Here is a 13,576-nt window from a genome sequence, read left to right as displayed (position 1 = left end):
ATCTCTTGGTAAGAAAGTAATACAAGAGGTTATGTCTTTACGAGGAGCTAGCAAAATTGAACTGTTTTTAGTTTCTTTGTCGACAGTTTAGCATGGTTAAGAGATTTCCTTGTATGACCATATATTTGACGTGAAAGTGGTATATTTGCCAATCTCTATTTATTATTAATTTAAAAATTAAGAATATTTCTATAATGTATTATTTAAAAATTCACTTTCACTTAATTCTCACACAATTCAAAAATAAAATTTAATTAACAGTTAATACAGTTTTAACTAAATTAGAGCAAAATTTATTATTTAATTAAGAAAACTTAACGCTATTCACTATATCAAAATAATAATAATTAAACCGATCTAAATTATTATAACTAAAATGACATGTATAATAAAATAAAATCTTAATAATATTTTACAGAATTTCTAATTATTTTATACTTAGAAATAACAAAATAATTTGATTTTATTGTGTAGAATATAGTTCACTTTATATATTCCTAATGCATACAGTTTTTTTTATAAAATAACATTTCAGCGTCCATTTATACATGATAAAAAAATGGTTGTCAAAAACAAAATACATGATAAAAAATTTCATCAAATCACAAAGTACCAAGCTTCCAAAGACCAGGGAGGCAAGTACACTTCAATACATTTGTACCTTATTAACTACTAAACTATTTCCCATATATTATTGGAACAACTCTACGTACCGTACGTTAACATACACGATTCAAAAAAGTTCTCAAACAAACTCTACGTACCATTAACATTTCAAGCTGAACATCTCTTATTAAGTGTGACTTTAACCCCATGCTTCATGTGAAGAGTAAGACCAGGAAGTGGCTCGATTTTGTGTCCTTTAACTACCTCGATGTCATAGTATTGTAATATCTCCACCAGTATTATCTTCAAATGAGTCATAACTGTATACTTACCTAGACAAGTTCTAGGGCCGGCATTGAACGAAAAGAACTTGTGGGACGGTTCAAGTCTCAACTCTCCTGTGTCTGAAACCCATCTCTCTGGCTTAAACTACCATGCGTCTTCTCCCCATATAGCTCTCATCCTCCCCATCGCGTAAAGAAAGATCATAATTTGAGAGACAAACGGATCGACTGTGATTAATACATCATTTCCAGCAAACTATGGACCCTTGAATGGGTCCTCACAAGCAGACCCGGAAACATCCAAGAATCGGCCAGTTCCAGGGGTAGCTTTGTAGAGTTTTCTTGATGTGTAAGTAGCCAAAGGTTTTCTTGTTGAGAAAATAATAGACGATAAGAAAGCAAAAGGAAGCTAGGAATTCTCCAAATAAACCGATAAACGCCATTAGTTAAGAGATTTTCGATTTTGTGTTGGGAAGATAACATAAAAATGAAGTTGAATTATGCACACATGATACGTAATATAACAACAAGTCGAGTTCACTACACCTCTATAACAAGGCTTTACCTCTTAATTCACATTGCATATATGTTTGGATCGTTTAATCTAACCATCATCGAAAGAACGTGCTGGACTGTGAGTGCCTCTTCTACATACACGGATCACATTAATAATGAGAGTTGCGTAAGGAAGTTAGAAGAATAGATTTATTGTTGAGAGAGTTATCCCATGGGTTTATGTATTTATTTAGAAGCTAGTAAAATTGAAGTGTTCCTAGTTGCTTTGTCGACAATTTAGCATTGTAATGAGAGTTTCTTGATGATGAAGTAACTTGCATGAAGAGATTTCTTGGTAAGAAAGTAATAACATGGGGTTGATCATGATGTCTTGAAGAGGAGCTAGCGAAATTGAACTGTTTTTAGTTACTTTGTCGACAATTTAGCATTATTATGAGATTTCCTCGTATATGACTATTTTGTACATTTTCAAATCTACATTTGTTTTAAAATTATTGTTATATGAACTTTTATGCATATACAATTATAACAGTCTATATCTTTAGATGTATCTTTGATTTATTGTACGATTTACTGAGAACCTAGCTCATAAATGGTTTTTTTTTTTACCTTTTTTTTTCATATTATTCACCTATATGAATAATATTTGATGAAATTGTTTTTTTTTTCTGTAACACGATGAAATTGTTTTAACAAGTCATTTCATAGGTAATTAAAATTCACGCGTTACCAAAAAAAAGCAACCATGAAAGTCTCAAAATTTCTCAAATGAATGGTTGATGAATCAAAGACTGATGAGGTTTATATGAGTGTAAGTGATTTGGTTTTCTTTAATTAATTAAGAAGGTGCGCTTTGTAAGAACAACGAAGTATCTAAAGTAATCCATCTCACGAGTTCCTCTCATATATATATCGACTATCATAGTAGTTATAATCAAAACCAGCGGGTAGCATCGAGATATTGACAGTAATTTTTATATCTTATTAAGGCACAATGCAATACATTTTCATATAAGAAATAAACAGCTCAGCGTTCATTAATACAAAAGAAAAATAAGAGAGAAGTGAACTTTCTCAAATCACAAATATACCAACCTTGCAAAGACCACTAGGCAAGTACATTTGGACAATACGTACGCACCTTATTACTTGCTATACTATAACCGATAGATTACTTAAGAAACTCTAGCAAAGATAACATTTCAAGCCGAAGATCTCTTACTAAGCGTGACTCTAAGCCCATGATTCATTTGAAGAGCAAGACGAGGCTTTGGCTCAATCTTATACCCTTTTACAAGATTAATGTCATAGTTTTGTAATATCTCCACTACTACGGTCTTCATTGTCACCATAGCTAAATGCTTACCAGGACAAGTTCTTGGACCGGAGTTAAATGCTAAAAACTTGGAAGAAGGCTCATGTCTCAACCCTCCAGTCTCTGAAATCCATCTCTCTGGCTTGAACTCCCACGCGTCCTCTCCCCATACGGATCTCATTCTCCCTAACGCATAGATAGGGATGATAATGTTAGAGTTTGCATCGATTTTGTGTCCACTTGGAAGTACATCTGATTTTATAGGAGACTTGCGCTCGAACGGAATTGGTGGATAGAGCCTCATTGCTTCATACAGTGATGCATGTAGATACACCAACTTGTTCAAATACTCTTTGTGATCACTAGCCGACCATGACCTCTCTTGACTAGCTTCCGGTAGATTTGTGATGATTTCTTGGCGAATCTTGGCTTCCACGTTAGGGTTTTTTGTGAGGAGTCCGAAAAACCAAGTGATAGCAGTGGCAGTGGTATCCCTCCCTGCGAAAATGAAAGATAAAAGGGTTTCTCCAATGAACTTATCATTGCTTGGATCCAAGAGCTCGTACTTGCTTGTATCTAGCTTTATGTAAGATGTTAAAACATCTTCACTTTCTCCATTGGAATGATCATGATCATGATCGATCCCTTGTGATCTTATCTCTTCTCTCTTTGCATCAATGTATTTCGCACAGATTCGATCAAAAGTTGCACCGGCTTCTAGCAACATCTTCTCTTGACCCAGTCCCATCCATCTTTGAAACTTCCACAAGAATTTTGGTATGACATGCCTAAACAAAATGGCTTCCCCAGCATTATCGAAGGCTTTTGCGAACTCAACCTCTGGCATTTCAATGGATAGAGACTGAGGATCAGACCCGGTAATTGAAATTAAGGATATATCGAACATGAATCTCCGGAACACATCCTGCAAGTCCACGACCGTCCCTTCCTCTGAATAGTGACTGAATAGAGGAAGAAGCACGTCCTTGAGTTTACTTGTTGTGACACTCAATGACAAGTTTTGGAAACCTTGCTGATGGAGGATGACCTGAAAAGACATTCTTAGATTCTTCCATAGCTCTCCATCGGTGTTGAATATCGCATCTCCATAGACATCAAATATTTCTTTGAACTCAGGTCCTTTGACGTAGTTGGAGAAATTTGAGGTCAATATATGATGTATATTAGCTGGATCAACGGTGATCAACGCATCCATTCTACTGAACCATGGACCCTTGAATAGAAATGTCAAGTTGGTTTTCTCAATGATATAGATGGCATCATCAATCCGATTGAACCTCATGAGCACAGCTGGAAGCATCCCAAGAACAGGCCAGTTCCAAGGGCAGCTTTGAAGGTATTTCTTAATGAGCAAGTTGCCATAATGTTTGTTGATGAGGAAGTAATAGAAGATGAGGAAGCAAAAAAGAGATATAGATGCTTCAAATAAGCCGATCGAAGCCATTAGGGAAGTTTGATAGTGGGTGGAGGAGGAGGAGAAGAAGAAGGAACTGGATTTATATACACATGATAAAAGTCTATTGTTTAACTAATTCTAAAATATTCGATTTCATATCAGAGATGTCTGGAAAACAGTGTGTTGATCTATAGCAAGAGAACCAGAGAAATCTTAGAGAATAGGATAAACAAATGATCCGTGATGCGGTCTCCAATAAACAAGCATCACATGTTTTCAGATTTTTTTTTTCGCTAAAATTTGGGTGCGACATGTTTTGAGATCTGACAGTGCAAAGTTGCTTAAATGAAAGGCTTTCTTGAATTATACTCACAGGATATAATACTGAAACAAGTCGAGTTCTCAAGTACCTTGTTTTCACGGTTGCATATGTGTGTCTTAAATCTCTGTGCACAAGTAAAAGTTTAGCACTAGTGGGTTGGTATGCCTTTTAGGTTTAGGAAAATTTAACTTTTCTAGATAAGTATGTATTCTTAAAAAATAAAGGAAATCGGATTTTGAGGCTGATATAAAAATGAGTCTAAGGGTTTTTAAGATTATTCAGTTCACGCAATAATAAGAAACCCTAAACGGGTATTTGCCTCAATACTTTTTGTTCTCTATTGTCTTCTTGCTTAATTCGTGGTTGTTCACAACACACGGCATCTATATAAATCTTATATATTAAACCAGAAGTCACAACTTTGATTCATATGTGATTTTTTTTTTTAAAAGAACTTAATGGACATATTCAAGTCATGTTACATTTAATATATAATTTTATCATTTAAATTTTATTTAAATACATGTTTTAAGTGGATCATTTCATCTACCATGCTCAAATCACATCACAAGTATCTAATGCAAATAAATTTAAGTGTCGATGTTTCTTGATGAATAAGTTAGTAAAATGAGAGTTTCTTGATGATAAAGTAACTTAGATGAAGAGATTTCTTGCAAAGAAAGCAAAACTATGGTTGATGTCTTGATGAGGAGCTAGCAAAACAGAGCTGTTTTTAGTTGTTTTTATCGACAATTTAGCATTGCTACGAGATTTCTGCGTATGAACATATATTTAGGCGTTAAAGTAGTACATTTGCGATTCCCATTTTTATACATTACTATTTTGAACTTTTGAGCATATATAAGTAGAAGTTGGAGCTTCCAATATTTACATTCGAGTCAACTTTAGTTTTTTCATAAATTTATATTATCGAGTAAATAATTAAACATTCAGTTTTTGTTTAATCTTTAAAATAAACTATATTGATTAAAATTTGTTTTCATTGGTTTAAGGTAGTAAATATTAATCATTTTTAGATAATATGATTTTTGTTACTTAAAATAAAATCTTTATAATTTTAAAATTTAATATCGACAAATATTAAAATATTTAACATATAGAGGTATAGTATTACAACATTAAATTATATTAAATTAAATTATATTTATTTCATGTGTTATTTTTTAATTTGGACCATCCTTTAAATATTGGAAAGACCCAATTTAAATGATAAAATTATATATTAAATGTAACATGACTTGAATATGTTCATTAAATCTATTTTTTTTAAAATCACACATGAATCAAAGTTGTGACTTCTGTTTTAATATATAAGATGACTTACTTTGTAAGCAGAAAAAATATAATCTTCGTAAGGTGTAAATTAGATCTATCTCACGGGTTTCTCTCATATAACTATGGATTTTAAGTGATTTGAATTTGTGTAGCACTGAGATACTGACGGTAAACTTTATATATATCTTCCTGTCACAATGAATTCATTTTTATATAAGAAATAATACTTCACTGTTCACTATTACATAATAAAAAAGAAATAAATTTCATCAAATCACGAAAAAACAAATTTCCAAAGACCAGGGGGACAAGTACATGTGGACAATAAATGATACTTTTTTTTATAATATATCCGATGGATTATTATTGGAGAAACTCTTAACATAGACATTTCAAGCTGAACATCTCTTAGTAAGCGTGACTCTAAGCCCATGTTTCATATGTAGAGACAGACGAGGCTTTGGCTCAATCGTATGTCCCTTGACGAGCTTAATGTCAAAGTTTTGCAATATCTCCACAACTATAATCTTCATTGCAGTCATAGCTAAATGCTTACCAGAACAAGATCTTGGACCGGAGTTAAACACTAAGAACTTGGAAGAAGGCTCATGTCTCAACCCTCCAGTCTCTGAGATCCATCTGTCTGGCTTAAACTCCAATGCGTCTTCTCCCCATACGGATCTCATCCTCCCTAACGCATAAATAGGGTAGATAATGGTAGAGTTTGCATCAATTTTGTGCCCACTTGGAAGCACATCTGAGTTAACAGAAGTCTTGCGCTCCAACGGAATTGGTGGATAGAGCCTCATTGCTTCATACAACGCCGCATGTAGATACACCAACGTGTTCAAAAACTCTTTGTGATCGATAGCCGACCATGGCCTCTCTTGACTAGTTGCAGTTTTTGGTAGGTTTGTGTTGATCTCGTGGCGAATCTTGGTTTCCACGTTTGGGTTTTCTAAGAGGAGACCAAAAAACCAAGTGAGAGCAGCGGAAGTGGTATCCCTCATTGCGACAATGAGAGATACAATGGAGTCTCTAAGGAACTTATCATCGCTTGTTTTCAAGTGCTCGTACTTGCTTGTATCTAGTTTCATGAAGTAAGTTAAAAAATCTTCACACTCTCCATCGGAATGATCATGATCATGATGGATCCCTTGTGATCTTATCTCTTCTCTCTTTGCAAATATATATTTCGCGCAGATACGATCAAAACTGGCACCCGCTTCTATCCTCTTCTTCTCTTGACCTAATCCCATTCGGTTTTGCAACTTCCACAAGAATCTTGGTATGACATGCCTATACACAACAGAATCTCCAGCATTCTCTAAGGCTTTTGCGAACTCAAACTCTGGCATTTCAATGGAGAGAGACTGAGGATCAGACCCGGTGATTACAACTAGGGTTGTATCTAACATGAATCTCCCGAACACATCCTGCAAGTCCACGACCGTCCCTTCCTCTGAATAGTGATTGAATAGAGGAACAAGCACATCCTTGAGTTTACTTGTTGTGATACTCATCAAAAAGTTTTGAAAACCTTGATGATTGAACATGACCATAGAAGACATTCTTATATTCCTCCATAGCTCTCCGTCGGCAGTGAATATGGCGTCTCCATAAACATCAAATATCTCTTTCATCTCCGGTCCTTTGATGTAGTTGGTGAAATTCGAGCTCAATATATGTTGTATATTAGCTGGATCAACCGTGAACAACAGATCCATTCTAGTGAGCCACGGACCCTTGAATAGAAACGTCAAGTTGCTCTTCTCTAAGACCCAGATGAGAACATCGATTCGCTTGTACCACAAGATTATAGTTGGAAGCATCCCAAGAACAGGCCAGTTCCAAGGGTAACAAAGGGTTTTCTTGATGTAACCAGAATGTTTCTTTATGAGAAAGTAAAAGAAGATGAGAAAGCAAAAAAGGGATATGGATGTTTCAAATAAGCCAAAGGAAGCCATTACGGAAGTTTGATAGTGGGTGTGGGTATAGGAGAAGAAGGAACTGGATTTATATAGACACAATGTTAAGATCTGCGCCTTGCGCGGGATGAACATTATATATATAAATTATTTTATATATTATATGTTTATAGCATATTATGAAATAATAAATATATATTGAATAATTAAAAAATCATTATCCACTACTTATATAATTAAATTGGTGAGAACATATAAATAAATTTAATAAATCGAAAAAATACTTTTTCTATTTGATATGATATATAATTAAACTTAAATGATAGTAACATATATATGGTATATGTTAATATTAATATTTATTAGATGATGTTTTTTGCTCATATTTTTTTATTATTTGTATCTGTTATAGCAAAAAATCTAAATTAGTGATAACAAAATTTTTATTGTGGGAATAATGGTTTAAGTAATTTATAATATTTTAAAAAATTAAGTTGTCAATATTTTTTCAAATTTTTTATCAAAAAAATGTTCAAAGTAAATTTCACAATTATGATATTTATGTATTTTTATATGGCATATAATTTAATTTAAAATGATACATATATTTATATATCTTTTATTTTTGATACTTATTAAATGAGACTTTCAACTTATATTATTTTTCAATTATTTGTATCATGTCATAACAAAAGTTTTAAATCATAGACCATAAAATTTGAATGTGAAACTTTTAACAGTTTTAGTAATTTATACTCGTTTTTAAAAATTCAAAATATAATATTTAAATACTTTTTTAAAATTTTATTATATAGTTACTATAATTTTTTAATTTATTTTAATAGCTTAAAATTAAACAAATATAATTATAATACACACTTATTTTTATCAAATCTTTATTATTCAAAATCATTAATTGTCATATATACTTTAGTCACATTAGGTAATTCTATAATCTTATTTAAGGAAATAATGAATCATATTAATAATGTATTTATTATGGTTTAATAAAAAGTTTATTATATATTTAAATGAACAATTCTATTTATCTAAGTATTTTAAGAATGATACGTGGTTATAAAAAATGATGCAATGCTTCTCAAATTTATATAGACATGATAAAGGATATTGCTAGCGTGTCGATCTACATGGATAGAGATAGAGGGCAGTTTGTGATCACTAAATTATACTAATAAAAAAAGAAAACAGTTGTGAGAGAGAGATACGAGTTGTGAAAAGAGTAACTGCGGCGGGACCCCCTCCCCCCCCCCCCCCCCCCCCCCCCCCCCGCCCACACACTTAAATACTTTGATCCCACTAGAATAATTGCAAAATAAAAAGTTACTTAAAATATTGATATAAAGAGTAACTTGGAAAAGCGTATCAACCGATAAGGTTAGAGCACATGATCATCTTCATGTGCTGTCCAATTAATAATGAGTAGATGATAATCCGCACACGCATATGCAGAATAAGTTTTTATAATAATATTTGTGTATTAAATAGTTTTAATATTTTATAACATTACAATGACTAGAGTTTCTGTCCGCGCTACGCGCGGAAAATGCTTTTAGATATTATTTCCGGTCAATTAATAGACCAAAAATAGTTTCCCTGTAATATTTATTGATTTTGTATATTTTTATAACAATTTAATGAATTTAGAATTAATAAATCAGAAAATGTCTTAAACCATAAAACAAATGTATGTATATAGATTTGAGTTTTTTAAGGTATATATTGTTGCTTTTTGAATGTGACATTAGTCTTCTATATAATATATGTTTTTATTAGCTTCATCATAGGTAAAGTAAGAATAATATTTTATTCCAAATGCTGAGGTGAATAATAATTTTTGTATTGTTTTAAAAAATCAATTAGAAAAAATCAAACATGATAATGAAATTTATTTTCCATTCACCTTTATATATCTTTGGATTAGTGATTGTTATCAAGATAATTTATTTTTACTCTATGCTTTGAAATTGTCAAAAATTTAATGATTGGCCATTTCATATGAGGAAATGTACAAAAGTTACATGTGCGATATTTCAAGATTAAAACATTTTTTGTATTTTTTCTTTCAGTTTATATTTTTTATTTGTACCTCTAGAAAAGCAAACCTATAACGAATTATGTTTTTGTATATAGTTTTTTTTTGGTAAATGTTTTCTGTGATGTGTATTTTCTCAATAATATTAGGATAGACCTTTAAAATAAATAAATAAATAAAATCTATTTTGAAATTTAAATAAGCAAACACAAATTTTATTTATAAATTTATCTAATATGAATGTGTTTGTAAGTGGCTAGACATAATGTACATTTGATTGTAAGTTTGGCCATAAGATGTATGAGTGTGCTGATAAAAAAAAAGTATGAGTGCATTTTGGGTATTTTCTTAATAGAATTATTGTGGTTTCTTATGATTTGAATGATATGTGAATACGATGTTAGAATGTATTCTTTACCATTTGTAAAAAAATACTATAATATGCATGATATATTAAAGATCCTTAATATATGATTTTAATTATATATATATATATATATATATTGATGTTTAATTTTATATTTTAGATATTTAAAAAATATAATTAATAATTTATTTTGAAAATTTGATAGATTTATTGTTTACTACTTTGTTCAAATTTGTTTTGGTAGCAAAATAAATAAACTCAACTTGGTTCAAACTTATTCACATATATATTGAAGTAATAAATTTGTGTGTTTATTTCCTCTTTATTTTACCATTTTATAATCCTTAATGTTTTATTTTCTTCTTACTTCTTTGCAAACTCATATTAGATATCCTTCACATATCACACAATGAAGTAAACGATGGACAATCTTAATCAAACCATCTCAGATCTTTAAGCAGGGTAACCAATCCACCAAGTTCTATTATCGATGTTTTAGGACTTATTCTTTTTACATATCTTGATTATTTCAGAGCTTCTACTTAGTTTTCAAAGCTATGGTTAATTTTGTATAATTTGAAAATTATGTTTATTGGACAATGAAGATATGACGTTCATACTGGCAATGATCAGTTCTGTATAAAGGCTCTGGACTCATATTGACTTTGATTTTTCTTGTAGCATACGATTATAGATCTTTCTTATGCTTTCCGCTGAGTGCTTTGGTTTCTTATGGCGGTTGTAGGATCTTCACAAGACTTTTATCCTTTATTCCTTCATTCTCAAAGATAACCTCGAGACAAATCTGCGATCCATGTACCTACCGGTCAAAATCTCGCCATTGAACCTGCTTAAAGTTCTTGAGCTTCGGCACAGTCAACCATGGTACATACTGTTGAAAAAGCCACCTGTCGAGTGTGCTGCGCTAGGATCTTCATAAGTCAGGCAGGCGTCACCTTTGTTCTTTCCCTTCTCATCAATGTAAATCTTGATGTTATATGGCCACTGATCCTTGTAACCCCGCTTCTGCTTGATTCTTCCAACCTATTATAGATTCAACAGAAAGTGCACTCTCAATCAATACACATAAACAAAAACAAAAATCTACGGCTCTTATTCCGAGATGCAAAGACACAACGGAAGTAAAAAGACCAGAGTAATTACTTGACCAATGCCACCAAAGAGATCCTTGAGTTCATCGGTTGTCACATCAGGAGGTAAATTATTGATATATATTCTGGCATTATCACAAGTTTCATCACAATTCTCATCGCACAGCTTGACTTTTTCAGCGGTGCATCTTCATAGCTAGGTTCCTGGCGTCGAGGAGCACTACCACCATCGTAGCCACCACCTCTACCACCAGTGCTCGGTGCATCACCTCCATAACCCCCAGTGGGACCACCATAAGAAGGGGGACCGACCACCAGCATAGCTAGAAGGCGGGGGAACTGCTTCCATTCCATACCCCATGGGTGGAGGAGGGTAACTGCCAGAACCATCGTAGGATGGAATAGCCGCCAAAGGAGGTGGAGGACCCTGAACATAAGAACCACTACCTCTACTCCCATAGAGCTACCACCACCACTGCTCCTACTGCCACCATCATATCTACTACTCTCATAGCTCCTACCACTGTCACGACCACCGCCACCACGATCACTGGCACCTCGGCCAGCTCCTCGGTCACCGGTGCCAGAAGGGGCAGGTGCACCACACTTGTTATATTCAACTCTCCTTGCAAAGTTCACGTTCCCACAACTATATATACAAAACAGTTTGAGGGTAAACATACAATTCAACAGAGAATCCAATTTCAATCATTACACAAGGGCAGAACTAATGGATCTCGAGTTCCATCAGCTAGATGATCTCGATGATTGTTAAATTTGATTAACAAACCAGCAATTTTTTTCCTTTTTAAAGAAGCCAAGAGATGTTAACTTTTCAAGAAAAAAGAGAAGAAAGCTTACGCATGTTCATATCTACCGAGCTGGTTAACCGCATCAACGAACAAACGCCTCGTTAAGTTTTAGTATCCAAAGCATGTGATGTTAAATGTTACTTACACTGAGCTCCTCTTTCGATGAGATGATTAATTAACATACTGAACCTGTGTACAAATACAGAAACATATACGCTAAAGAAACTGAACCTGTGAGTTTGGACTTGTGGACTTGGATCGACATTGGCTTATATAGAATAAGAGAGTGGATTCATATCGTCGGTTTGTATGTTTTGAAGGAGTTATAATGGCTGAATTGATGATAGGGCAACGCCAATCACTATCTCTGCCGCCACCATCTCTGCCACCACCACCTCTCCTGTCGCTGACGCCTCCTCTTCCACCGCGATCACCATATCCACCACCACCACCGCCTGAATCGAATCGAATCAAATCATTAGCAAGACGAAAAGTAAGTAATAATTCAACAAAAGAAAAGCTAGAGATCTATAGAATCACAAGGAAGAATTCGTCAGATCTAGAATGATATAAATCTCATACCTTGATTTCCTCTACCGCCGCCACTGTAACCACCGTGTCCGCCGTATCCACCTCCGCCAGAGGCACTGCGACCTCCATAACCTCCACCTCCACCTCCTCTGTATCCATCACCACCGTACGACGGAATAGGCGCACAACCGCCGCCGCCGCTTTGATTGTACGTCCCAGAAATGATCTAGGGTTTGCGTTAGACAACATACCGAAAAACTCTTAGCGAATTGTGAGCCTTTTACGTTAAAACAATTGTCGCATTTCTTCTACTACATCTGAGCTGAACATTGCTTTCTACTCGAAACGTCACCGTCCAAAACATAAACGTCTTTCTTATAAGTCCTTTAAAAAATTCTAATTGATTGATAAAGAAAGAATTGTGGTAACAGAGATTTGCGGGGATACGAAACGGAGACAGACAAAGGTGTAAGCCGTTTCGACAAGTGGGTTTGATTGGGCCATAGCACACGAAAGTTTCAGTATTTTTTTTCCAAACAAAACTCTTATGACATGGCAATTCATAGAAGATGAGGTGGATAATTATTGCAATATTACTGGCTGATTATTTTAGCTGATGTGGACAGGCTTAAAAGGCTTGTTATTCTGCTTTTAGTATTGTTAGATTATAAAATGACACATACAAATGTTGGTTTTTTTAATATCATCGTTATTGAAGATATAATGTTAAGTTTTTATAATAATATTTGTGTATTAAATAGTTTTAATATTTTATAACATTACAATCTTTATCGATTATAAAATGACACATACAAATGTTGGTTTTTTTAATATCATCGTTATTGAAGATATAATGTATTACATCGTATTTTAATTATTTTTAAGACTTCACATGCACAAAAAAGGTTAAATTTTGCAGCTGACACAAATCACCAAAACCAAATAGGCAACATCGATTGTATAATAAAAAATGAAGATTATGATTTTTGCTCTCGATTTGTTTACTATTGACTCTTC

General features: G+C 33.4%; 2 protein-coding genes and 1 pseudogene across 2 annotated transcripts; all 3 read right to left on the bottom strand.

Annotated features, from left to right (window-relative positions):
• Window positions 1-2,015: 2,015 nt before the first annotated feature.
• LOC103835118 (alkane hydroxylase MAH1) lies at window positions 2,016-5,706 on the bottom strand. Its single transcript, XM_009111217.2, has one exon. It carries the CDS (start codon window positions 4,184-4,186, stop codon window positions 2,609-2,611), a length of 1,578 nt encoding a protein of 525 aa, XP_009109465.1. The 5' UTR covers window positions 4,187-5,706; the 3' UTR covers window positions 2,016-2,608.
• A 289-nt stretch (window positions 5,707-5,995) lies between these two features.
• Window positions 5,996-7,981, bottom strand: LOC103835117 (alkane hydroxylase MAH1). The gene has a single exon (XM_009111216.3). The coding sequence runs from the start codon at window positions 7,817-7,819 to the stop codon at window positions 6,149-6,151; it is 1,671 nt and encodes a 556-aa protein (XP_009109464.2). The 5' UTR covers window positions 7,820-7,981; the 3' UTR covers window positions 5,996-6,148.
• Window positions 7,982-9,771: 1,790 nt separating this feature from the next.
• Window positions 9,772-13,299, bottom strand: LOC103848748 (annotated as a pseudogene).
• Window positions 13,300-13,576: the final 277 nt, after the last annotated feature.

This window comes from Brassica rapa, chromosome A08 (genome assembly GCF_000309985.2).
Source record: "Brassica rapa cultivar Chiifu-401-42 chromosome A08, CAAS_Brap_v3.01, whole genome shotgun sequence".
NCBI classification, from domain to species: Eukaryota; Viridiplantae; Streptophyta; class Magnoliopsida; order Brassicales; family Brassicaceae; genus Brassica; species Brassica rapa.
The sequence above is the reverse complement of the archived record's forward strand: the minus strand, read 5'-3'. Positions and strand labels throughout refer to the sequence as shown.

Bases quoted from the DNA above. Each gene is read 5' to 3' on its own strand.
- LOC103835117 (XM_009111216.3), bottom strand. From the start codon at position 7,819: ATGTTCATCCCGCGCAAGGCGCAGATCTTAACATTGTGTCTATATAAA.
- LOC103835118 (XM_009111217.2), bottom strand. From the start codon at position 4,186: ATGGCTTCGATCGGCTTATTTGAAGCATCTATATCTCTTTTTTGCTTC.